General features: G+C 40.5%; 1 protein-coding gene across 2 annotated transcripts in view; it reads left to right on the forward strand.

Moving 5' to 3' along the window:
* The window catches only part of DENND1B (DENN domain containing 1B), a 333504-nt gene that overhangs the window by 255345 nt on the left and 53401 nt on the right, over nt 1-24758 (forward strand). For both annotated transcript variants that reach the window (XM_061633956.1, XM_061633957.1), the window contains one exon: nt 19245-19370. In XM_061633956.1, coding sequence (XP_061489940.1) covers nt 19245-19370 — 126 coding nt within the window. The remainder of the gene's footprint in view (nt 1-19244; nt 19371-24758) is intronic.

The following is a 24758-nucleotide window of genomic DNA, read 5'->3' on the forward strand; positions in this document are numbered from 1 at the left end:
TTATTACTGTGATAGGATTTGATTACTTGACAACAAATTAATTTTATTTGCCAGATCCTGATGGAAGACATTCTTCACAGGGATGACTCCTCCTACTGGAGGTTTCAAGCAGGGTCCTCTTAAGACTTTCATCTCTTCTCCACGAGAATGAGTCATCCCTATAGCCACACCAGCCAAGCGTGTGGTCAGTGAAGGCTGGGTTATCTAGTATTGCTAGTTCTCTGCCTTTTCTGGTGATCCTTTTTCCTGTTTACTGAGTTTTGATTGAGATCATGCCTCCTCTCCTTTTTTTCTGGTGTCTAGTGTCTGTAAGTTGTATTTTCAGTTGGAAAGTCTTCCTTTTGCCATGTGTGTGTGCGTGCATGCGTGTGTGTGTGTGTGAGTGAGTGTGTGTGTGTGATTGTACACACTTTTCCTTCCTTCCCTTCCCCCTTTTAATCTGTGTTTATTCTGGGGTTGGGGGAGATTGTTTTCTGGTTTTCACTGGAACAGCTCAATATCGGGCTGTTCTCTCAGAGAAAGGCTGGTTAGGGAAGGCATGTCCTACAAAGGAACTAAGCTAAGTGGGAGCAGCTGTCTGGAGTCCCTGCCTTACTACCTTGGCAGTTTTGATCAACTCTAGGTCTTTAGCCTTCCTAGGGAAGCGGTATTGACAGAGTTTTGGTGCATCCTGCAAAGAACTGAAGCTAAACAGGAGTGCCATTTTGAATTGCCTCTGCCACTTTGTGCAGCTTGTTCTTTTTCTGCTGATTTGTGTTTCTAGTGTTAACCCTCTTTTTATTAGCAACATTTCCAGTATTTCTCCCCCAGATTTGGGTTTTTGACTGCGTTCAGTGATCAGCGATCTTAGCCGTGTTTGCAACAGGGAAAAGGGGGTAGAAGGTTGCTCTCTGAAGTGTAGGCTTGGGCGTGCATCATTGTTTTCCTGTCCTTGTTGGTTGGTTTCACGGAGAGTGTCCTAGTCTTCAAAATGGTGTCTTCACTGTTGGATGAATCACATCATGTTGCCTGCTCTGCTGGCAACCTGTCAGATTCTGGTATGTCTGTGGGTGACAGGGTCCAGGCTGCAGATGTGAAATCTTGGGCTCCAGCCAACACCATTCGGGGATGAGTACCCTGGGCTGTGGGAACCCCCAATGTCATTTCCAAGAGAGGGGTTGTTTTCCAGTTTCCTTGCTTGGATAATGGATTATATTTCCCAAGAGATTCAGGGAGCCCTTCCTGCTCAGTCCTCCAGGGATTGGGTCAGGGGCAGATCCTCTTTCAAGGTGTCTCATAAGTCTAGGAAACATCACAAAAAGGCTAAGGGTCATAGCAGGAGGTCCTAGTTCTGGCTCTGTGGGATCTCCTCACTCTGGCTGCTACCTGTCCCTTCACCTGTAACTGCTCAGCCTTCTGCTTCCAAGTGTAGGGCTGTAGAAGTGGAGGCAGAAGGCAGGGCTGTTGTTGCTGATGGGCCTGGTGGGGACTCTAAATCTGGTGAACCTGTGGTGGTTGCTGGACCCTTATTGTCTGATGTAGAATCCTCTCCTCTTCCCAGAACCTCATAGGTTTTCTGCTGTGGTGTCTCTGGACAAACCTTTTCACCTTTCAAGCCTATGGCCATGTGTTGTTTGAAACTCCTGACCTTGAAAACAGTGTTTCTTGTTGCTCTTACTTCTATAAAAATATGTATCTGTTCTGGAAATATTTTGTGCAGAAAATGAGAAATTAAGAAGAAGCGGGGTTGCTTTAATAGTGAGAAGTGATGTAGCAAAAGCAATTAGGAACTATAATGCAAGGTCTGAGCGAGTTAAATCAATGAGATTTAACGGGAAACCTATTAACATAACCATCATCCAAGTCTACACTCCAATGGCAAATGCAGAAGAAGAGGAATTGGAAAGATTTTACGCAGAAGTTCAGGAAGAAATTGATCACACACCAAAACAAGATTTGCTGATAATCATGGGGGACTGGAATGCAAAAGTAGGGAACAGAGAAGAAGTAGGAATAGTTCCTCCGGTGATGATCTTAAGGCCTGGACAGGTTCATGTGGGTGATCATTCAAATAATATAGTCCCAAAACGTTTTGGACTTTAAAGGTCATCTTCAGCACGTAAAGAAGTGATACAGAACTGTTACAGAATGCAGCTGCAAAGAGGCTTGTGATGGCCCAGCATAGAACAACGATATTGTAACAGTTATAGTGGCTTCCTATTCACTGCCAGGCTCAGCTTGATTTCAAATTGCTCAAAGAGGGGAAGCTAGAATGATTTTCTGTTTTTTTATATATATTTTCATTCTGCTCATCAGCCAAAAGTTGCTTCCCAATCTGCTTACAATTTAAACCTCATCATAAAAATAGCAATTGAAGTACAAGTAAAATAAATTCTTAACACTAAAGAACATCCCACAGCAGGAAGACAACAGTTATCAACAAATTTAGGTAAATGATTATTAGCAGTACCACTCTGGACCATAATAGTTTTTTTTCTAAAAATGCATGTCTTGACCATTTTCTAAAAGCTTGAAATGAACTGGCCTAACAAAAAATCCTTCTAGAAGGCGTTCCATTGGGAGGAAAATGCTACAAATACTAGGCCTGGGATTTGGGAACCACTTGCTGGGATTTAGATGCAATGGTAACCTACAACAGGGTCTTTGTGGATGACATTAAAGCCCACATGGGGGTGGGGAGCACATATATAAATAGGGGCCCAAGACCATTTAGGACTTTAAACATAAAAAACAGTACTCGGAATTAAACATGGAAATTAATTGGTAAAGATTGCGGTTAGATTATATTGCCCCTCAGGCCATTACCTCTCAGTCTGGCTTCTGCATTCTGGAGCATTTTTTAAACATACTGAAAATGTTCCTTTTTTAACATTTTTGACCATACTTCAAAGCCAGCCGTGCATTGCAGTGAGCATGTATCACAGTGGCAAAGTCCCTGAGATCTTTTTTTTTTGTCAATTAATTTTTTTTATTCAAATTTTCAAAACCAAAACAATACAAAAAGAAAAAAACACAAATCAATAACTAATACAATAAATATATATATATATAAATACTGACTTCCAGTTTGTCATAGTTCAGCTATAAATCTATAATATATAACAAGCCTGTCTCTTAATAGATTATAAAATCACCTTTCTCCAGCGGTTATCTTAATTGGTTTCAAATCTCATTAATATCATATCATTTTATTCTTCCACAAAAAGTCAAAGAGATGTTTCCAATCCTTGAGATATATATCCATCAATTTTTTTTCTAGATAAGCATGTCAATTAATCCAACTCATCAAGTCTACTAAGTCCAGTAATTTCAAATCGCTCTTCTTCCATTATCCGTATTGATTCCATCTTCCATCTTCCATCTTTACGCACCCAATAATCTTGCTGTCATAGTCATATAATAAGAGTCTGATAGGAATTTCCTTTATCACAGGTATTTTCTTGCCATCAATTCCAAACATATCACTGAAGTATTGTTGCAAAGCCGCATCTCTGTTCCTCTTTTTTACATGATACACTAGCACATCTCTTGAAGATTTTTCCATTGACACAAAGCAGGGATTAATTCTGTTAACTTTCTCCATTTCAAGTTCCATCAAATCCTTCCAGTCCAGGAATTTTTTTAAACCGATAATATCTTTATCTCCAATCTCTTCAATTCCTTCAGGGACAGTGCTGAATTCCAAAGCATAATATTTATCTCCAGGATCCTTCACAGCCAGGAAATCCAAATCTTTTTCCATGTCCATATTTAATCCAATCTCCATATTTTTAACCTTGCCTTTAATTTCTCTTTCATCCTTTTTTGGTTTTCCAGATCTATCTTTATTCTCCTTTCTCATAGAATCCTGAATTTCTTTCAGCTCCTGTCTCATTTCGTCAAATTCAATTCTCCATGCTTGACTAATATTTCTCATTTCTTGTTTTATTGACTTAATCCCATTCATTATTTTCTGAAACATGTCTAAAGATAAAGTCCCTTTTTGTACATCCATGATCTTCTTAATTGTCATTCTTAAAGCCAAAGGAACAAAACTCCTTCAATTTTCAATGTCCCAAGCAAAGAGCAGTTTATTTCTTTATCCAGTTACAAAGGAGTTAATCTTTCAAACCAACTGGCGTCACACTCCAGACAGCCCTTATCTCTTATATGCCCAGAAGTGCATAAACAACTTTAGTTCACAGCGTCAAAATGACTAGTAACAGAAAGAATGAGCAGATTCGTCAAAAAAAAAAAAAAGTAGAAGAGAAAAAATAGTCCCGGACATATACCACACAAAAGCCTTATAAATCAAAAAGAAACCTCTCATCCGTTGTAATCTTTATAATGCTATTTTCCATGTCAGCTTTTTGCAATAAAAAAAAAAGATAGGCTATTTTTATTTTCCTCCCCCTTAGTTCCGTAAGTAAAAAAAAAGGAGAGTTTTGGCTCACCCAGGTTTTCTTAATTGCTGATGTTTTGACAAATCTCTTTAGCTGTATAGATAAGAAAATGATAGGCGTAGACAGGAGAATATTTGCCTGTTAGTCCGTTTTCTTTAAAAAGAAAAAAAAACGGGTCACTTATTTCAGCTGAACTAGCTAGAAATCCTCGCTCTGTCCGAGCTGCTAGGAGACCTTCTTTCACAGACAATTCTGACAAATTCCAGTCTCCAACAATCACAACAAAGCTGTGTGGAAAATCTCACGTTTCTTCCTTATCCGGAAGAAATTATCCCCAGTCAAAAAAGACCCTTCTGACTGGATTTAAGGCTGAAAAAGTTTCATCCAAGACAGGAGCCCATCTCAGAGCTGCACAGGCGGAGGGATCCTCCTGGGAAGTTCCAAAGTCCCTGAGATCTTAATGTGTGTTATGCTGTAGGATATTTTAGAATATTTATTTAAAGCGACACTTAGAAAATTGTCCTTCAGCTGCAAGTCATTGGTTGCAAAAGCAATGGTAGGGGCTACCAAGAGATAGAGCCAAGGCTGCAACTTTAACCTTCTTGTTCTGTCACTCCCCTGTCATGGGTCCATTCCTGTTTAAGAGAGCAATCTGGCACCAAAGATATGCCAGGATGAGCGAATTGGGAACTGACAGATCTCTGGCTCGGCTGGCTGAACCCCAGCTCAGCTGGGGCTACATCAGCATAAGTCCCCAACCCCAGCTCAGCCAGAGCTATGCCAGCATAGGTTCCTCCCGGCTCAGCCAGGGCTCAGCTAGCTCAGTCATAAGTCCAAAAAAGAGGCATTCTGGGGTTGTGGAGGGGGCAGGGTTGAGTGGCGGGGGTGCTTACGCTGAATCCTAACTTCAATCAGCTCAGTCACATGACCTGGCACTCCAGTGGAACTTACACCAGCAGAAAGGGTGGGTATAAGTCAAACTCTTATTTTAAAGGCTTGTTTCCTCTCTGACAGGCTTGGGCCAGCTCAGCCAGCAGTAGCCTCACTTCTGAATAAGGTTTAGATCTAGTGTACTTTATGCAAACTTAAGTTTAGCAGGCATAAATTCTGTTAGCTTCCCATAATTAGGATTGCTTCCTATGTTCTTCTCCCCCCCCCAGTGCACTATAGGACTTGACAAAAAAATCATTTGCAAGATTGCAAGGTGTTTTCAAAATATGCTTGATTTTTTCTCTAATGTCCTCTATTTCAAATTAGAATGGGTATGCAGTTTTTTGTGCTCTCATGCCATAATGTTTAGAATGCTGTTAACAAAATGACTCCACATTTGTTTTTCGTTTTAGGAGAAAAGAGGAATTCCCATCATGTTGTAGATGCTCACCATTTTATTGTACCCATAGACCTCCCCATTTTTAAATTTTCGACAAATGATCATTCTTCCTCCTCTTGAATTTTTATCGTTACCAAAACTGCCATTCAAATTCAGCAAAAAGATTCTCTCCAATCCAGTCACTGAACCTCTATTTTTCAGGCATTTAATCAAGGAATAATGAATATACATAAGGGAGTGCCAGCACTGTGGCAGGGTACACTCTGTTGTCCTTTAATTAGAAAGCTTATATTATAAATCTTAAATATAGGCCCCGTGCCTATATGTGTGGAGGACTCATTGCATATGTTAGAATGTGTGTAGGCTGGTGTTGGAGTCTGCCACCGTTTAATCCATCATTCTAGTTTCCATTCTCATGTTCCAAGCTCCCAGTCTCTTCCATTAAAAATTCAGATATAGCAAACTTCCAATATTATTTCTTTTTCTCCTCCCCTCTCAATTCATGGTGGTTCAGTGCATTTCTATATGCTTTTTATGTAAACTAAAGCCAAAAGCTGACTGTCCTGACCACTGCTTCTTTACAGTTTGCCAAGATCATCATTGAGCAGTGCAGTCCCTAGCAATCAGCTTCTCTCTGCTCTTGATATGAGGAACAGAGGAGTGAGAAACCATGATAAGTGCAGCTGGTGCCATCCTAGAGTTAGTGTGAGGTCCTACCTGCACATGAAGGTGGCGGGTGAGGCTATTTATAACTTCAATTACTCCCATGTCCAGGTTCCTGGTTGTTCATCTGCTGTACTCACCAGCCTGTGTGTTGTTGTTCAATGCCAGACTGGTATATAATGAGACCTCATTCATCCATCATCAGATCACCCATGATCTGATTGTGCAAGCCCTGGACAAGTGCTTGGACTCGGTGATAGGCTGGATGAGGGCCAATAAACTGAGTCTGAATCCTAGCAAGATGGAGGTGCTGTGGGTTGCTGGTTCCCAAGTTCAGATAATTGGTCAATTGCCTACTTGGGATGGGGTTGTACTCTCTGAAAGAGCAGGTTCATAGTCTGGGGGTGCTCCTGTCCCCATCTTTATTGCTATAGTCCTAGGTGATCTCAGTGGCTAGGAATGCCTTTTGCCGGCTTTGGCTGGTAAGACATCTGTGGCCATTTCTGGACCAAGATAGTCTGATCACTGTTGTCCATGCACTGGTAATCTTCAGGCTTGATTACTGTAATTTACTGTATGTGGTCCAGAAGCTGCAGCTGGTGCAAAATGTGATAGTGCTATTGCTCACTGGGGCAGAGTATCACCAACATGTTACCCTGCTGCTGAAATAATTGCACTGGCTGCCCATTAGCTACTGGGCCAAGTTCAAGGTTCTAGTTTTGGTGTACAAAGCCCTATGCCTGGGACCAGGATACCTGAAAGATTGTCCTACCCCTTATGTATCCTGCTGATCACTGCACTCTGCAAATGAGGGCCTCCTGCAGATACCATCCTATCAGGGTTCCGCCCCACATAGGAAGCAGACCTTTAGTTTTGTGGCACCTACCCTTTGAAATTCCCTCCCCTTAAATATTAGACAGGCACCATCTCTGTTATCTTTTCAGCACCTACTGAAGACCTTCCTTTTTCAAAAAGTCTTTTAAGTTGAGACCTTATCCCAGTCTGTGTCTGTGTTGGAATTACTTTTTAAGATGTTTTTAAAGCTCTTTTTTCTTTTTAGAAAATATGTTTTTAGACTTCCCAGGAGGATCCCTCCGCCTGTGCAGCTCTGAGATGGGCTCCCGTCTTGGATGAAACTTTTTCAGTTTTAAATCCAGTCAGAAGGGTCTTTTTTGACTGGGGATAATTTCTTCCGGATAAGGAAGAAACGTGAGATTTCCCACACAGCTTTGTTGTGATTGTTGGAGACTGGAATTCTGTCTTCCAGCAGCTCGGACGGAGCGAGGATTTCTAGCTAAGCTCAGCTGAATAAGTGACCCTTTTTTTTTCTTTAAAGAAAGACGGACTAACAGGCAAGCATTCTCCTGTCGACGCTTTATTACTTTCTTATCTATACAGCTAAAGAGATTTGTCAAAACATCAGCAATTAAGAAAACCTGGGTGAGCCAAAACTTTCCTTATCTTTTACTCACGGAACTAAGGGGGAAGAAAATAAAAATAACCTATCCTTTTTTTTATTGCAAAAAGCTGACATGGAAAATAGCATTAAAGATTACAATGGATGAGGGGTTTCTGATTGGAAGAGAAAGGGAAAATCTTTTTGATTTATAAGACTTTTGTGTAACACGTGTCTGGGACTATTTTTTTTTATCTACTTTTTTTTTGATGAATCTGCTCATTCCTTCTGCTACTAGTTATTTGGACGCTGTGAACTAAAGCTGTTTTTGCACTTCTGGGCATATAAGAGATAAGGGCTGTCTAGAGTGTGACGTCAGTTGGTTTGAAAGATTAACTCCTTTGTAACTGGATAAAGAAATAAACTGCTCTTTGCTTGAGACATTGAAAATTGAAGGAGTTTTGTTCCTTTGGCTTTAAGAATGACAATTAAGAAGATCATGGATGTACAAGAAGGGACTTTATCTTTAGACATGTTTCAGAAAATAATGAATGGGATTAAGTCAATAAAACAAGAACTGAGAAATAATAGTCAAGCGTTGAGAATTGAATTTAATGAAATGAGACAGGAGCTGAAAGAAATTCAGGATTCTATGAAAAAGGAGAATAAAGATAGATCTGAAAAACCAAAAAAGGATGAAAGAGAAATTAAAGGCAAGGTTCAAACTATGGAGATTGGATTAAATATGGACATGGAAAAAGATTTGGATTTCCTGGCTGTGATGGATCCTGGAGATAAATATTACGGTTTGGAACTCAGCGCTGTCCCTCAAGGAATTGAAGAGATTGGAGATAAAGATATTATCGGTTCAAAAAAATTCCTGGACTGGAAGGATTTGATGGAACTTGAAATGGAGAAAGTTAACAGATTTAATCCCTGTTTTGTGTCAATGGAAAAATCTTCAAGAGATGTGCTAGTGTATCATGTAAAAAAGAGGAACAGAGATGCGGCTTTGCAACAATACTTCAGTGATACGTTCGGAATTGATGGCAGGAGGGTATCTGTGATGAAGGAAATTCCTATCAGACTCTTATTATATGACTATGACAGCAAGATTATTGGGTGCGTAAAGATGGAAGATGGAAGATGGAACCAATATGGATAATGGAAGAAAAGCGATTTGAAATTACTGGACTTAGTAGACTTGATGAGTTGGATTAATTGACATGTTTATCTAGAAAAAAAAATTGATGGACATATATCTCAAGGATTGGAAACTTCTCTTTGACTTTTTGTGGAAGAATAAAATGATATGATGCTAATGAGATTTGAAACCAACTAAGATAACCGCTGGAGGAAGGTGATTTTATAATCTATTAAGAGACAGGCTTGTTATATATTATAGATTTATAGCTGAACTATGACAAACCGGAAGTCAATATTTTTATATATTTTTTTCTTTTCTTGTTGTGTTAGTTATTGATTTGTGTTTTTTCTTTTTGTATTGTTTTGGTTTTGAAAATTTGAATAAATATTAATTGGAAAAAAAAAAGAAAAGATGTTTTTAAAGCTGTTTTGTTTTAATATATTTTAGAGTGTTTTTGTTTGCCACCCTGGGCTCTTTCAGGAGGAGGAGTGGGATATAAATTTAATAAATGAAATGAATAATAAATCATGGATAAGGGTGCCAATCTGGTGTATTAGAGACCTGGGTGGGCAAGCTGGAAGGAGGTTATCTGACTGGATACTCAGTGCAGCATCAGCACAGGCTGCAGGGATGGAGGTGCAAGAATTGCTGTGGCCCACAGGACTTCTATCTCCATCACCAGGGAACTCCTTTTATTAGAACAGAGTGTGAGGGCTTGCACCTGGTGTCAGTCCAAAGATACAATAATACTGCTGGAACATCATACCCGTGCTGCCCAGTAGCTTCTCAGCTGGTGGAGGTGGTCTTGGGTTGGTGTTGCAGGAATCCAGAACAATCATTCTCTGTGATTTCAGTATCTATACTGAGGCTGCCTCTAGTGTTCCAACTTGGGACTTCATGGACTCCATAACAACTATGGGACTGTCTCATTGATTTGACACATAGGGCAGGGAATACCCTCAATTTGGTATTTACTCCAGATGGAAGAAGGGGTGGTCTGGAAATGGAGTGGAGGTGGATATCACCCCTTGTCATAGTCGGATCACTTCTTGAAGTTTGGACTTATGCCTTCTGTCCTCTCCCCCCCCCTCCCGAGGTGGTGGACTGATTCAGATGGTCTACCACTGGAGGCTAATGCATTCCAATTATTTCCTGAATGATCTTGGGTTTTTTCCAGGGATAGAGCATGTGACCCTGTTGAAACCCATCTCTCACTGTGGTATAGTGATGTGTGCCAGTATCTTGACGTCACATGTGAGTGCCCTCTCTGGCACTGCAAAGTCTGTTTTGCAAGATGGTATACCAAGGGACATAAGGGCAATGAGGCTGTATGACAGCTAGAGTACATGTGGCAAAGGAAGTGTTGTGAAGCCAACAGAACGTGAGTGAGAGTACATAAGCATGCCTACTATATTGGTGGTATGGGGAGCAAAGAAGGCCCACTGCTTTAACCTCCATTGCATCCTCATGTAGCTGTCCAGCAGAGCTTTTCTGTATTGTCCACTGTCTGTTAACATATACTTCAGGGAATGGAGTTCTAGACCCTTCAGAAGTCCACTGTGACTTGTTTACAATGCACTTTGAGGGTAAAGTCGCTTGCCTCCAGAGCAATCTTGCTACCACATTTACTGCAGTCTCCAGTAAGGCATCCAGTGTGATGTCTGCTATGACATCATGGGATTAGTTTTAGTTGATACTGACTAATGACATAGACAAGGTGCTTGCAACAATGTGCCCAACCATGAGTTCTCTCAACCTTTGCCCCTCTTGGAGGCTTATTAAAGCATGCAGATGGTGTTTGGCCAGGTGAGTTCAGGGTGTGCCCAATGCATCCTTGCAGGAGGGAGTAGTCCCAACTGTCTTGAAAGAGACTGTGAATCAACCACTCCCCCAAAATGCCATCCCTGGATCCAATGACTTATGACAGCTACCACCCACTTACAGATATGCCCCTTTGGAGGAAAGTGATTGAGAGCATCATAGCGTAACAGTTGTAAGCATTCTTAGATTAAACCAATTATCTTAACTCGTCTCAGTTCAGATTATGGAACTGAATTGGTCTTGATCATCCTGATGGATGACCTTTATGGTGAAGGACAGCTGGAGTGCAACCCTGTTATACTTGATATCTCAGCAGCATTTGATGAGATGGGTATTAGAGGCACTGGGCTCCCTTTGGGAGGAAGGGCAGGATATACATTTAATGAACAAATAAATATTACAGTAGTTCCAGAGTCAGATTCAGAGAATAACACTGGGTGATTATCTTTCTGCCCCTGGCAGCTGTTTCGTAGGGTGCCACCATCTTGTCCCCAGTGCTATTTAACATTACATGAAACCATTAAGAATAGTTATTAGGTGATTTGGGGCAAAGGGTCCTCTGTACCTTGATGATACCCGCCACTATTTCTCTGTCACATTTGAATCAGAAGAGTCCGTGTAAACCCTGGATTAGTGCCTGGACTTAGTGGTGGGCTAGATGAGGGCCAAAAAACTGAGGCTGAATCCTGGTGAGATGAAGGCATGGTGGGTAAGTGGCCCCTAAGTCTGGATCATTGATCAATTGTCTGCTTTGGATGGGGTTGTACTTCCCCTGAAGAAGCAGGTGCTCTTGGATCTATCTCTGTCACTAGAGGCTCAGGTGATCTCAGTGGCTAGGAGTGCTTTTTATACAGCCACGAGAGTGACTGGTATGGATTTTTTGCATTCTGCAATGTTAAATTGAAAATACTCCCCCATGCCATTCTGATGCTTTCCATAAGTTCATTTCAAGACAAAATCTTACAAAACATATAGTCCTGAACTCAGAAACGCATGCTTAACAGCCCTCTAAGTTTTCATGATGATACACAAAACACTCAGAGAGAATCGAGAGTTCAAACAAGAGACAAAAAGAAGAGACAAAAAATCCAGAACCCTGTTGGACTTTTTTCTGTCAGCAGTCTCATAATTTGTTGAAATTAATTAAAAATCGGCCGTGTTCACAGAGTACCTATAATCCTATTACTGACCTTGCCCCATATGCTGACCTTCATCTTCTGCAGTTTAAAAGTTTGAAAAATGCCTAGCCGATTTTTAATTAATTTAAGAAATTTTACATTGAAGTCAATGTAAGCATGGGCATACTCAGTAAGAACCAACAGTGTTCTAAAAGTCAGACTCACAGCTGTTTGGCTTGGCTAATCAGCTAGCCATATCTGCGCAATATATTTATTTCACTTTAGACAGTGATGGCTTCCCCCAAAGAATCCTGGGAAGTGTAGTTTATGAAGGGTGCTAAGATTTGTTAGGATTCTCCTATTCCCCTGACAGAACACCAGTGGCCAGAGTGGTTTAACAGTCAGCCCCTCTTCTGGGAATTGTAGCTCTGTGAGTGGAATAGGGCCTCTCCTAGCAACTCTCAGCACACTTTACAAACTACACTTCCCAGGATTCTTTCAAGGAAGCCATGACTTTCTAAAGTGAAATAAAGGTCTGGTGTGGATGTGAGCAGGGACAGCGTTGGTTTAAATTTGGGTGGGAGACTAATTGTGTCTCCTTTGGAATAAAAAGGTGGGGAGAAAGCTGAAAAAGAATGATACTGTTCACAATGTTTTCCTTTTGGAAAGGAAAGGGGCTTCCCTCTGCCTAGTACCCACCAACCCAATCTCCTCCCCTCCCCCTTCCTCCCTACTGTCCTTCTCTCCCCCTTCCTCCTGCTCCCCATCCCTGCCCCTCCCCCAGGTCAGTTTCACCTATCCTAAGCATGATTGCACAGGAGTCAATCCCATTCAACTCAAGTATGCAAATGATCAAACCTGCCCTCCCGCCTCCTCCATTCTATCCCCTCCCTCTTGCCGCTTCCCTCCCCCTTCCTTTGCCCCTCCCGCCACCTCCCCTTCCAATGCCATCCCCCCTCCTCTCCCTTCTTCCTTCCCTCTCCTCTCCTCTCCCCCCCTCCTCCCCCATGGTCAGTTTTACCTATCCTAAGCATGATTGCACGGCAGTAAATCCCATTAAACTCAATAAGCATGCAAATGATCAATCCATTTTCCACAAACTTGCACAGAATCCCATTTCTTACCTCCCGGATTAAAACTCAGAGAAATTCACTAATAAGCAAAAAAAAAAAAACCCTAGCAATTTAAGAACATACCTATAGCCAACAGAAATTTCTGTCAAACTTTAAAATGCAGGGAATTGGGGCAGCTATAGTGAATGCACCAGGAGAGCAGAAGACCTGACCTCGTCTCTGAGATACTGTACCGCCCTACAAATTTGTCAAAATGCAAACACAATTTGGACTGTATTTTACAGTCTTCCTGTGTAGCTTGGAAGTATTTGGTAACATATGCCTTTGAGCATATGGTGAGTGGTGGCAATACCTGCAATCAGCCCAAAGAACAGAAACAAGACGTGCTGTGCTGATCTTGTTTTAGCAGGGAGGAAGCAACAATATTAAAACAGTTGTTATAATTCAGATAGTCACTTTAAATATGTTTGATTTACTTTGCAATTTTAGTGAAGTTTTCTATAGTAAATCATTTTGTTTTGCTTCTTTTTCTGTGAATATATGAAGTCCAGCAACAATTTGCAAAATTTACACTAAAAAAACTCCAAAAATAGTTGTGGAATAATGGCACTGACTGTTCTGCACAATAGTTTCCAATGGACATCAGGAGTGTCTGTTTGCACAAGATAAAACTGTGGGAGGTGAAACATATTCTAGCAAAATTCTAGGTGTTCTCTATGTTTTTAATTGACCATGCCCACCATGCCTTAAGTGGAGTAGTTTAAGCATGGCAAGCTGAAAACATGCATCTTGGGCATGCCAAGTTTATTTTTTCCAACAGCTAGATTCATTGCTTAAGTAGCAATGTATTGTAATCAGTCTGATTTTACATCAAACTGTAGTTTCTGATTCAACTGTCAATGCACCCAAAATACTACCAGAACATAACTTCCAGTTTGAAACACAAAAGGTTGTCTTCACATTATATGACATTGACCAATAAAAAGGCTTTGAAATTAATAAAATATAAATTTGACAGATTTCTAGGCTGAATAATGAGAGAAATATAATTTTCTAGGTTAGATGCTCTGTAGAACAGTAGTAACACAGGAAAGAAGCAAAATAAGAAGAACAAACATGCAAAAATGTAATTCATCTTTGAAGATAGCAGGTGTTGCCACCACCCACCATATGCTCAGAGGCACATGTTACCAAATTCTTCCAAGCTACATAGGAAGTGGATTGGACTGTGAAAGACCAACCCAAATTGTCTTTGCGTTTTGACAAATTTGTAGGGCAGTACAATATCTCAGAGAGGAGGTCAGGTCTCCTGCCCCCCCGGTGGATTCACTATAGCTGTCCAATTTCCCTGCTTTTTAAAGTTCGATAGAAATATTTCATTTCATTTCATTTATTTCATTTTTAAACCGCCCATAGCGAATAGCTCTCTGGGCGGTGAACAAAACAAGATTAAAATACAATATTACAATAAAATTACAATAAAATCAGCAACAAGTTAAACGAAAAAAAAAAATTAAATGAAACACATTGAACATTAAAATGCCTGGGAGTATAGCCAGGTCTTAACCTGGCGCCTAAAAGAAAGTACCGAAGGCGCCTGGCGTATCTCCACAGGTAGGCTGTTCCACAGTTCGGGGGCCACCACAGAAAACGCCCTAGATCTAATAACAATCCTCCGGGCATCCTGATGAGTTGGTACCCGGAGGAGGGCCTTGGATATTGAATGAAGTGAACGGGTAGGTTCATAGCGGGAGAGGCGTTCCACAAGGTATTGTGGTCCCACACCGTGTAAGGCTTTATAGGTCAAAACCAGCACCTTGAATCTGGCTCAGAAACAAATAGGCAGCCAGTGCAGGCGGGCCAGGACAGGTGTTATATGCGCAGACCAGCGGGTCCTCGTTAACAACCTGGCTGCCGCATTTTGCACTAGCTGAAGTTTCCGAACGGTCTTCAAGGGCAGCCCTACATAGAGCGTATTACAGTAGTCCAGTCTAGAGGTTACCAGAGCGTGAACAACTGAGGCGAGATCGTCACTGTCCAGATAGGGGCGTAGTTGGGCTACTAAGTGAAGATGGTAAAACGCATTCCGCGCCACCGAGGCCACTTGAGCCTCAAGCGACAAGGAAGGGTCAAAAAGGACCCCCAAGCTACAAACCTGTTCCTTCAAGGGGAGTGTAACCCCATCTAGAACAGGATGAGCATCCACCATCTGGGCAGGTAAAGAGCTCACCAACAGTGTCTCAGTCTTGTCTGGATTAAGTTTCAGTTTATTAGCTCTCATCCAGTCCATTATCGCGGTCAGGCAACGGTTCAGCACATCAACAGCCTCACCTGAAGAAGGTGAAAAGGAGAAGTAGAGTATCAGTTGCCTATAGGTACGTTCTTAAACTGCAAGTTTTTTTTTTGTCTTTTAGTGAATTGTCAGTTTTTGGTTGATAAAACAGTTGTATTTGTTTGATAAACAGTTTGCTTGATAAAACAGATTTGGTTGATAAAACAGTTATTTCTGTACTATGATAGCCTGACTACTGTCATCCATTCACTCGTAACCTCCACATTAGATTACTGCAATGTGTTTCATGTGGGGTTACCCATGAGGTTGTCTAGAAGCTGCAGGTATTACAAAATGCAACAGCTCAACTGCTCACTGGGGCTGAATACTGCCATTATATTATACTAGTACGGAAATAATTGGCTGCTAATTAGCTACCAGGTTAAGTTCAAGGTGCTAATGCTAGAATACGAAGTCTTACTCAGCTTGGGAATGGGATACCTAAAAAATCATCTCAACCCTTACACACCCAACCAATCACTGTACATTTCAGAAGAGTGCCTTGTGCAGATACTGTCTCATCAAGAGGTCCGTTCTGTATGACATAGGAATTGGACATTTAGTGTGGTGGCACCTAGTCTTTGGAACTCCCTACCATTACATATCAGACAGGCACTGTCTCGATTATCTTTTCAGCACCTATTGAAGACCTTTCTTTTTCAACGAACCTTTTAAAGAGAGATTTTTTTATCCTACAGTGTATCAGTATTGGTCCTGAAATTGTTTTTATATGTTTTTATTATAAAGATTGCTTCAGGCTGTTATATGGGAAGCGATTCATAAATAAAATAAATAAATGAACATGATTTGCATGTTGAGTGTTTTTAAAGATTAAGTTTTTAACATCTACATGCAGCCTCTGGGTGCGGTCATCAGGAGTTTTGGAGTGCGTTGCCATCAGTACGCTGATGACACGCAACTCTACTTCTCCTTTTCACCTTCTTCAGGTGAGGCTGTTGATGTGCTGAACCGTTGCCTGACCGCGATAATGGACTGGATGAGAGCTAATAAACTGAAACTCAATCCAGACAAGACTGAGACACTGTTGGTGAACTCTTTACCTGCCCAGATGGTGGATGTTCATCCTGTTCTAGATGGGGTTACACTCCCCTTGAAGGAACAGGTTCGTAGTTTGGGGGTCCTTTTTGACCCTTCCTTGTCGCTTGAGGCTCAAGTGGCCTCGGTGGCGCGGAATGCGTTTTACCATCTTCGCTTAGTAGCCCAACTACGCCCCTATCTGGACAGTGACAATCTCACCTCTGTTGTTCACACTCTGGTAACTTCTAGATTGGACTACTGTAATGCACTCTACGTAGGGCTGCCCTTGAAGACCGTTTGGAAACTTCAGCTAGTGCAAAACGTGGCAGCCAGGTTGTTGACGGGGACCCATTGGTCCGCGCATATAACACCTGTCCTGGCCCGCTTGCACTGGCTACCTATTTGTTTCCGAGCCAGATTCAAGGTGCTGCTTTTGACCTATAAAGCCTTACACAGTGTGGGACCGCAATATCTGATGGAACGCCTCTCCCGCTATGAACCTACCCGTTCACTTCGTTCAGTATCTAAGGCCCTCCTCCGGGTACCAACCCATCAGGATGCCCGGAGGATTGTTATTAGATCCAGGGCCTTTTCTGTGGTGGCCCCCGAACTATGGAACAGCTTACCTGAGGAGATACGCCAGGCGCCTACGGTACTTTCTTTTAGGCGCCAGGTTAAGACCTGGTTATACTCCCAGGCATTTTAACGTTTATGTTTTATATTCAATGTTTTTTACTCTACCTTGTTGTGACCTTGTATGTTTTATTGTAACTTTGTATTTTAACTCTGCTGTTCACCGCCCAGAGAGCTATTCGCTATGGGCGGTCTATAAATAAAATAAAATAAAATAAATAAATAAATATCAAACCCCACACCCCTTGTTATCAAGATCAAGCCGATAGAGAGGGTAGGCTTAAGACTTACCTCCTTAATCCATTTTTTTTGTGTGTGAAATTCGCTTCCCATCCTGCCCAGGCAACCATTACCTTGTGGGGGGGGTGCATCCCATTCACATTTTGCATAGATAGGAATGAATGCCACAAAGATTGCAAGCGGGGAGGGAAAGCTTACACTTGATAACAAAGGGAGGGGGGAAACGCCTGATATTAAATTTTCAAAATCAACATCAGTTGTTGTTAGGTCCCTATTCTGTGAGTCTCAGAGAACACTCTCTTGCATTTAAACTAATTTGAAAAACACAGATGGAACACTTTAATCAGCCCTCTATAAATTTGAGTGCAAACAGGATGATGTGGAGCAAGAGAGCAGATAAAATAATAATATTGTTGATAATATTGACTGATCCTATACATGTTTACTTGGAAGTTCTGTTGAGATCAGTGCTACTTATTTCTGAGGATGTGCATATGGTTGTTGCCAAAATTACTTTGTTTTATAAAACATAATTGCCCTGATAGCAACACAGGAATTAATCAAGGATTTTCACAAAATTTCACAGGTTCCCACTTTATTCAGATATAACTACAGTTGCTATTGCACCTAGTTTTTTCAAAGATTGTGTATGGCATATGTATACTTCACTTCTCTTTCTTTTTTAAACTTTCAGTGTAACAGTAGGCTCTAACTCACAGGCAAGAAAATTAGAGGAATTTATTTGCAACCTTGAAGTCCGTAACTTTTAAAACTGTGGGTTGTATATATATATATATATATATATATATATATATATATATATATATATATATATATATTGTCTTTTGTGGTTTTTAAAGAAGTTTAAGTGAACATTGGTGTAGGCTCTCCATGGAGTAAATGAATCACACTCTAAACTTTTATCTGGATCTATGAAGCTTGGATATAAATTGAAAAGATCACAGCTATAAGGAGAAGACCTATACCGTAAAGGGCTTTCTGCATAGATCATGAACATCATAACTCAATATTTTTTCCCCAAAACTGTAGTTATAATTGGACCCAATGGGGGTCTGTTTCTTTGATCAGATCACAGTAACTGTGACTTTACACTGGAAAATGTCACTACTGTGAAGGTTTATCACCTGTAGAGCTGGTCTTTTCTCTGATGCCGTGTTCAGCTCTCATTAGCATTATTCAGAGTTTAGTTGTTAATTAGATTGACGCTTCAATTACAGCCATCACTGACAAGAATAACCATGACTGCTTGCATGAAAAAAACAAAAAGATATTCATGCATACATAGTTTTTTTTAAAAAAAGATTGACATCTGCAATGCCATCTTCACAGAAGGATGAATGTAATCGTAATCAAACATGTTGCATATGTGGCACACAGAAGCCTGGTTCACACATCTCATTAAACCATAGTTAATGTTTAACTATAGTTTACTGCTGTTCTGGAAGGGAAAGCCATTATAGGGTTTTTTTTAAAAAAAATTGTTGTATAATGGCCAACATCTAGCAGAGGCAGTCCAGTCTCACAGTGAGGCTTTCCTGAAGTCTGTTTTGGAAAGGGAAAAATCTCATGTGTTTGTGAGTTTGTCTCCTATAGTCATCAGTAGGAGCCCTGTCACTATATAGGGCTAAGTGATAAGTTTAGCTTCAAGTCTGCCTCCAACTGAATCTTTTGTAACACAGACAAATTAAAGATACCCAATTGACTTCATCTTAGACAAGTAGGCACATGTTATGATGGTGGCAAGAAATCTGCAGGAGAGGAGGCTCACAAGCCATTTACTGTAAAATAATTAAAGCTTATTTATGTCAAGAGGCCTTGGGAAAAAAAGAGAGCATAAGCCAATTTGCATTAGCACTTTGCTGTCCTCCCCTGCTTTCATTTCAATTAACAGACCAGCAGGTGTTCTTTGCAGTTAAAAAGATAAGCTATCAAGGAAGAGGATGAATTTTTGGCTGACCTGCAGACACCATGGTTTGCCTGCTGATTGGGTTCGTGCCTTCCTGTACCAATTTCTGAGGTGTTAATGTAACTGCTCCTCTCTGTCATGCAGGTCTCGGCCTTGAAAAATAAACTGAAGAAGCAGTCCACAGCTACCGGTGATGGAGTAGCCAGGGCCTTCCTTAGGGCACAGGCAGCATTGTTTGGATCCTACAGAGATGCACTAAGATACAAACCTGTAAGCTATACAGTTCAAGTATTCATTTTCTCTTGAGTCTTAAGATTGCAAATGTTCTTAATCTCTGGAAAGAGGAATGCTAACCATCTCATTACAGTTGGAAACCCCCCTATATGCCCTCCAGGTAAACAAGTGCCTTGTGGAAGGCAAAATACAGTGACCAAAAACAACGGCAACAATAGGAAAAACCCTTCATGAGCTCACAGATTGAAACATCCAACAAATACCCAGCACTTTTATTCCACCTTAGAGACACAATGTGGTTAGTGTACAAAAAATGTCTGGTTGGCCGTGAGAATAGCTTTGGAGTGTGGGTACATGTACCAGAAGCTGGTTCCCAGTCTGGAAATTATGATTTCATTTACAAGGAGCCAGAATTGCATCTGCACTGGCCCAGCTACAGTTTTTCCCAGTGGGTACAGTTCACACATTCACCTGCAAGCTGCTCAATGCTGTGATGTTTTTATGATGATCTTGCTGAAAACCTGGCATTTTTGTAGGGTGGGTAAATATCTGTTCTTTTAAAGCAGAGATAGTCAACGAGTGGTCCTTCAGATTTTGTTGAAGTTGTTGTTGTTTATTAAATGTATATCCCACCTTTTCTCCCAGTAGGAGCCCAAGGTGGCAAACAAAAACACTAAAAACACTCTAAAGCATAAAAACAGACTTTAAAATATTTTAAAACAAAACATCTTTAAAAACATGTTACAGCAAAACACCTTTAGAAATATCTTTTTTAAAAAAGCTTTAAAAACATCTTAAATTCCAACACAGACACAGTCTGGGGTAAGGCTCTATTTAAAAGGCTTGTTGAAAGAGGAAGGTCTTCAGTAGGTGCTGAAAAGATAACAGAGATGGCGCCTATCTAATATTTAAGGGAAGGGAATTCCAAAGGGTAGGTACCACTATACTAAAGGTCCGCTTCCTATGTTGTATGGAACAGACCTCCTGATAAGATAGTATCTGCAGGAGGCCCTCACCTGCAGAGCTTAGTGATCAACTGGGTATATAAGGGTAAGACGATCTTTCAAGTATCCTGGTTCCAAGCTGAGTGCGGCTTTGTATAAGGCTTTGTACACCAAACCAGAACGTTGAACCTTGAACAGTGAGCAGTCACGCTGCCACATTTTACATCAGCTGCAGCGTCTGGACCAACCTCAAGTACATTATTCCATCCTAGAGGTTACCAGTGGATGGACAACAGTGGTCAAGCTATCCAGGTCAAACTTTCCAAGCTATCCATGGCCACAGCTGTCTTATCAGCTGAAGCTGGTAAAAGGCACTCCTAGTCCCTGAGGCCACCTGGGCCTCTAAGTTGACTCCTGTAAACCCCAGCCAGCATGGCCAGCAATCAGAGATGATGGAAATTGTAGTCCAGCAGTATCTGGCAGAACACAGGTTAGCCACCCCTGTTCTAAAGCCTGTATCTTCACAGTCTTAATTTTTTTTATGTAAAGCATTGCTCTTTAGCAAACAGCTTAGCCATATTTTTATCTAATACTGTGACAGGTTGTAGCTATTTCATTTTAAATATTCTTTCTAGCACCATATCACTGGTGAGACATGCCAGAAACACTGTTTCTGTTTTTACATGGAAGCAACCAATGTGTAGAGAAAATAAGTTATAGTAGAAGTTCTAAAATCATGTGACTGCATTGCTGATACAGCTTTCCATTTCTTTGAAATACATGACAACCACACGAGGGGAAAAAAGCTGCCTTTTATACATAGTTAAACTCTTGGTGTATCTGGCTCAATACTATCTTACTCCAACTTACTGTGACTTTTCAGAGCCTCAAGTGAAGGTCTTTCCCAGCCCTGCTATCTAAGATCCTTTGAACTGAAGATTAAGATTAAACCTGACACCTGAAGCATCCAAAACATTTGCTTTACTCCTCTCCCTAACCGAAGATTCATTAGAATGAGCAAGTTTAGAAGGCTAAATTATATCCAGTTCACCTGTATTTAGGAAAAAATTATATATCCAAAACTATGTAAGTGATTCAAGGATCATAATCATCTTTGCACTGAGAACAATAGTAGATGTACAGTAAAATGTGATATTAACAGAACAGCTGGAAAAAATACAGAAGAACTGGTCTTTTGTTCTTAAATATTTTTTCAGTAGTAAATAGTAATTTAAGATACCTTAAAAACGTTGGATTTTGTTCCATGCTAGTACTGCACAACTACATTCATTTTCCATGTATAAATATTATAGCAGTTTTTTTGAGCATCATGTTTCCATTTTCTAGTATGCTCCTCCATTAGGGTTCTTTATGTACTCTTGCCTCCCACCCCCAATTCACCTAGCTGAGTTTTAACGTACATTAATTGTGTGTATGCAGATTTACGAGTAAATTTCTAACTAAAATTGCAGAAGGCTACTATATAGTCCTTCCCATCCCCCCAAATAATGTGTGCAGGTTTTTTAAGTGTGGGTCTAAGGGCCTCCAAGACCTACATAACCTAAATCTCAGTTCTGCTGTCTCAAAGATTTAAACTATCTCTTCTTGCACTCTTCTCTGCTTGCATTTATCAGTATGGAGGATACTGTAGAGTGTTCATTAGTGAAGAATATGATACAACCAGATCTTAAGCTTTTAATTTCTCTGATTTTTCAAACTGTAGTTGGTAAGCCTTAGAGTTTAAACAAAGCTCTGGGTAGGCAAATCTCTGTTAAAAATGTAACATACACCACCCAATAAAATATATATGGGTGATTTTCTCTATTCTTGCAGAGGCATCACTATCTTTTTCAGATTTATCTTTTTCTTAGCTAGCTTTCTGAAACAATGCCAGATTTTTTGAAGTCCAATATAAATCAGGGTAGTTGTTTATATTCTTTATAATCTTTTCATGATACATGTTTTTAAGAAATGTGATTTCTTTAGTATATTATTGTAATTATTTTCATCATGTTTTATCATGAAGAGTTACACATTTGTCATGTATTTTTTTCCTCCCAAGCTATTTCACAAATTAGCAAGTTGTTTTTTCTGTGTTCATTTTCTTGATAAGTTTTGTTTGTAATAAATGTGGCCATGCTTCTGTCATGGTCTCTTGTCCACTTCTTTTGACCTAGACAGCAAGATTTCATTGACTTAATTGTTTTGGGAGTAGCCTGCTAAAACAGAGAGAAAAACTTAAGAATGGAAAGGATGGCATAGTCTCCACTTCTTATCTTTTTACATATAGTTCAGGCGAGAGCTCTCATTCTTAAATCCTTTTTCCCTAGCCCTCCAGGCTCTACCTTCAGCTTCCCCTGTTTCCCAATCTAACTTCCCCTTCTTCCTTATGACCTGGGAGACCAGGGTTCGAACCCCTACTCAGCCATGAAGCTCACTGAGTGACCTTGGGCCAGTCACGGCTTCTCAGCCTAACCTACCTCACAGGGTTGTTGTGAGTATAAAATGGATGAGAAAGAACCATGTACACCATCTTGAGCTCCTTGGAGGAAAGGTAGAATATAAATGTAAGAAATAAATAATTAAGAAAAATAGGAAAGTGGTTTGTAACCTATTAATGGAAGAAGCACTATGGACAGCTTTTCCATCACCCAGATCCCAACTTCACTCTGTTCTTCTCTGCATTTTGATCGCTCTAAGAAGCACTTTTGCAAAAAAGCAATACCGCCAACTCTTTCCAAGGGGATGCAGCTTAAAGTAATTTAACTTTGCCCCTGTTTGCACCCAATTCGGCTTAGAAATAACCCACGCTATTTTTTTACAAAATCAGGAAATCAGCACGTTTCCAATCTAGTCCAAATCCCCACCAGCACCCAACACCCTCCCTTCCACTCACCAGTGCAAGTCCTCCAGCCAGGGATTTCCTCCTACAAGGAGATTTTGAGAGTGCACATTCCCTGTCTGTTTTCTACTCTGATATGCAGAGACTGACCAGGGGCTCAGACAGAGATCTTTCTCAGTCTTGGATATGCTAGGAATTGAACCTGGGCTATTCTGTTTGCAAAGCATTTCTTTTACCACTGTGCTTTTAAGTAGTGACCACATTCCTCTTGGTTTTCTAAGTCCATCCTGTGTGAACCATCCCCAAAGAATAGCAGTTGCAAATAAACACCCCGTTAGTCAAACCACAAATACTCCTAAATCAATTTGCAATATCTCAGGCAAAAATTAATTAATCAACATTACAAACCAAGCAAATGACTTGTTTTGCATGGAAAGAACTCTGGTTCATATCACATACAGTTTTTAGATGCAAGAATATCTCCACTGCTAGACCAGATTTTCTTTTCCTTTTAATACAGTTGTATAGGTTAAGCTTACCATCCCATACTCAAGATGATTATTCCATTTGAGTCAGTGCATCAGAGTTATTTACAATTATATTAAGGTGCTTGCTTAAAATGTGAATTCAGCTTAAATGGAATGAGTCCTGCTGTGCCCAGCAGCCCATGAAAATGAGGGTTTTGGGGGGGGGAATTCTATAGCAACTGCTGTTAAAGAGGACAGATATCTCGTTTGGCATGGGGAGGTTAGTCCAAGTATTAGCAGTTTTCAGTGTAGATTCCCTACTAGGTCTTGATCGAATAAACTTTGAAAGCATGTTGTAAATCAATAGTAAAGGAGCCATTAGAGCATACATCCACTAAGTATCAGTACAGCATTCTTCTGAAGGCTACTCTCTAGGCTAAGCATTACAATCAACAAGCAAATCGATGTCAGAAATTTATTTCATCAGAAAAAAAATTATTCCATCAGAAAAAACTTTATGGAATTTCATTAGCAATAATTGCTAATTTTAAAGTATTTCTGAAGCCTCTTAGGGTCACAACAATTTCTGTGAAATCTTAGGAATATATCTAAACCAGAGGCAAATAGATTAAAAAGAATCCAAAGAGCTCAAGGCACAGAGAACTTCCATGTGCTCATGGAATCATGGACAGCTGATGTGTCAATTGGGAATTTCCACTCTCTGACATAAATTCCTGCTTTGGAGACTCTTTCCACCCTCATGGAAACTTCAGGAAGACACAGGAGGCTGCTGCTAGAAAGGAAGGGGGGGATGCCCCTGTGTACATGAAGGACTCCCAGTGTAGCTCTTTGGATTCTGGCCCATGCTCCTATCTGAGTGTTACCAATACTCTAACCATTTGGTGGAAAGGCAGGATACATTTTTTAAAAAGGACAAATAAATAGGAAGCACTTCTCTGGTATTGTAGCAACATTAGATACATGCAGAGGCTATGACAGTTATGAGTAGAGTGGCTACAACACTAACATTTATGTGAAAGTTGACACGCTTGTAAACTTTTTGTGCATACTGGGGTGTGCATGTACAAAAGGAGCCCTTCAATCAAACTGTTCTTACTGGAATGGGCTAGAGTAACTTCTAAGTATTAAAGCCTAATACTCTGCATGCAAT

This window comes from Rhineura floridana, chromosome 6, assembly GCF_030035675.1.
Source record: "Rhineura floridana isolate rRhiFlo1 chromosome 6, rRhiFlo1.hap2, whole genome shotgun sequence".
Lineage (NCBI taxonomy): Eukaryota > Metazoa > Chordata > Lepidosauria > Squamata > Rhineuridae > Rhineura > Rhineura floridana.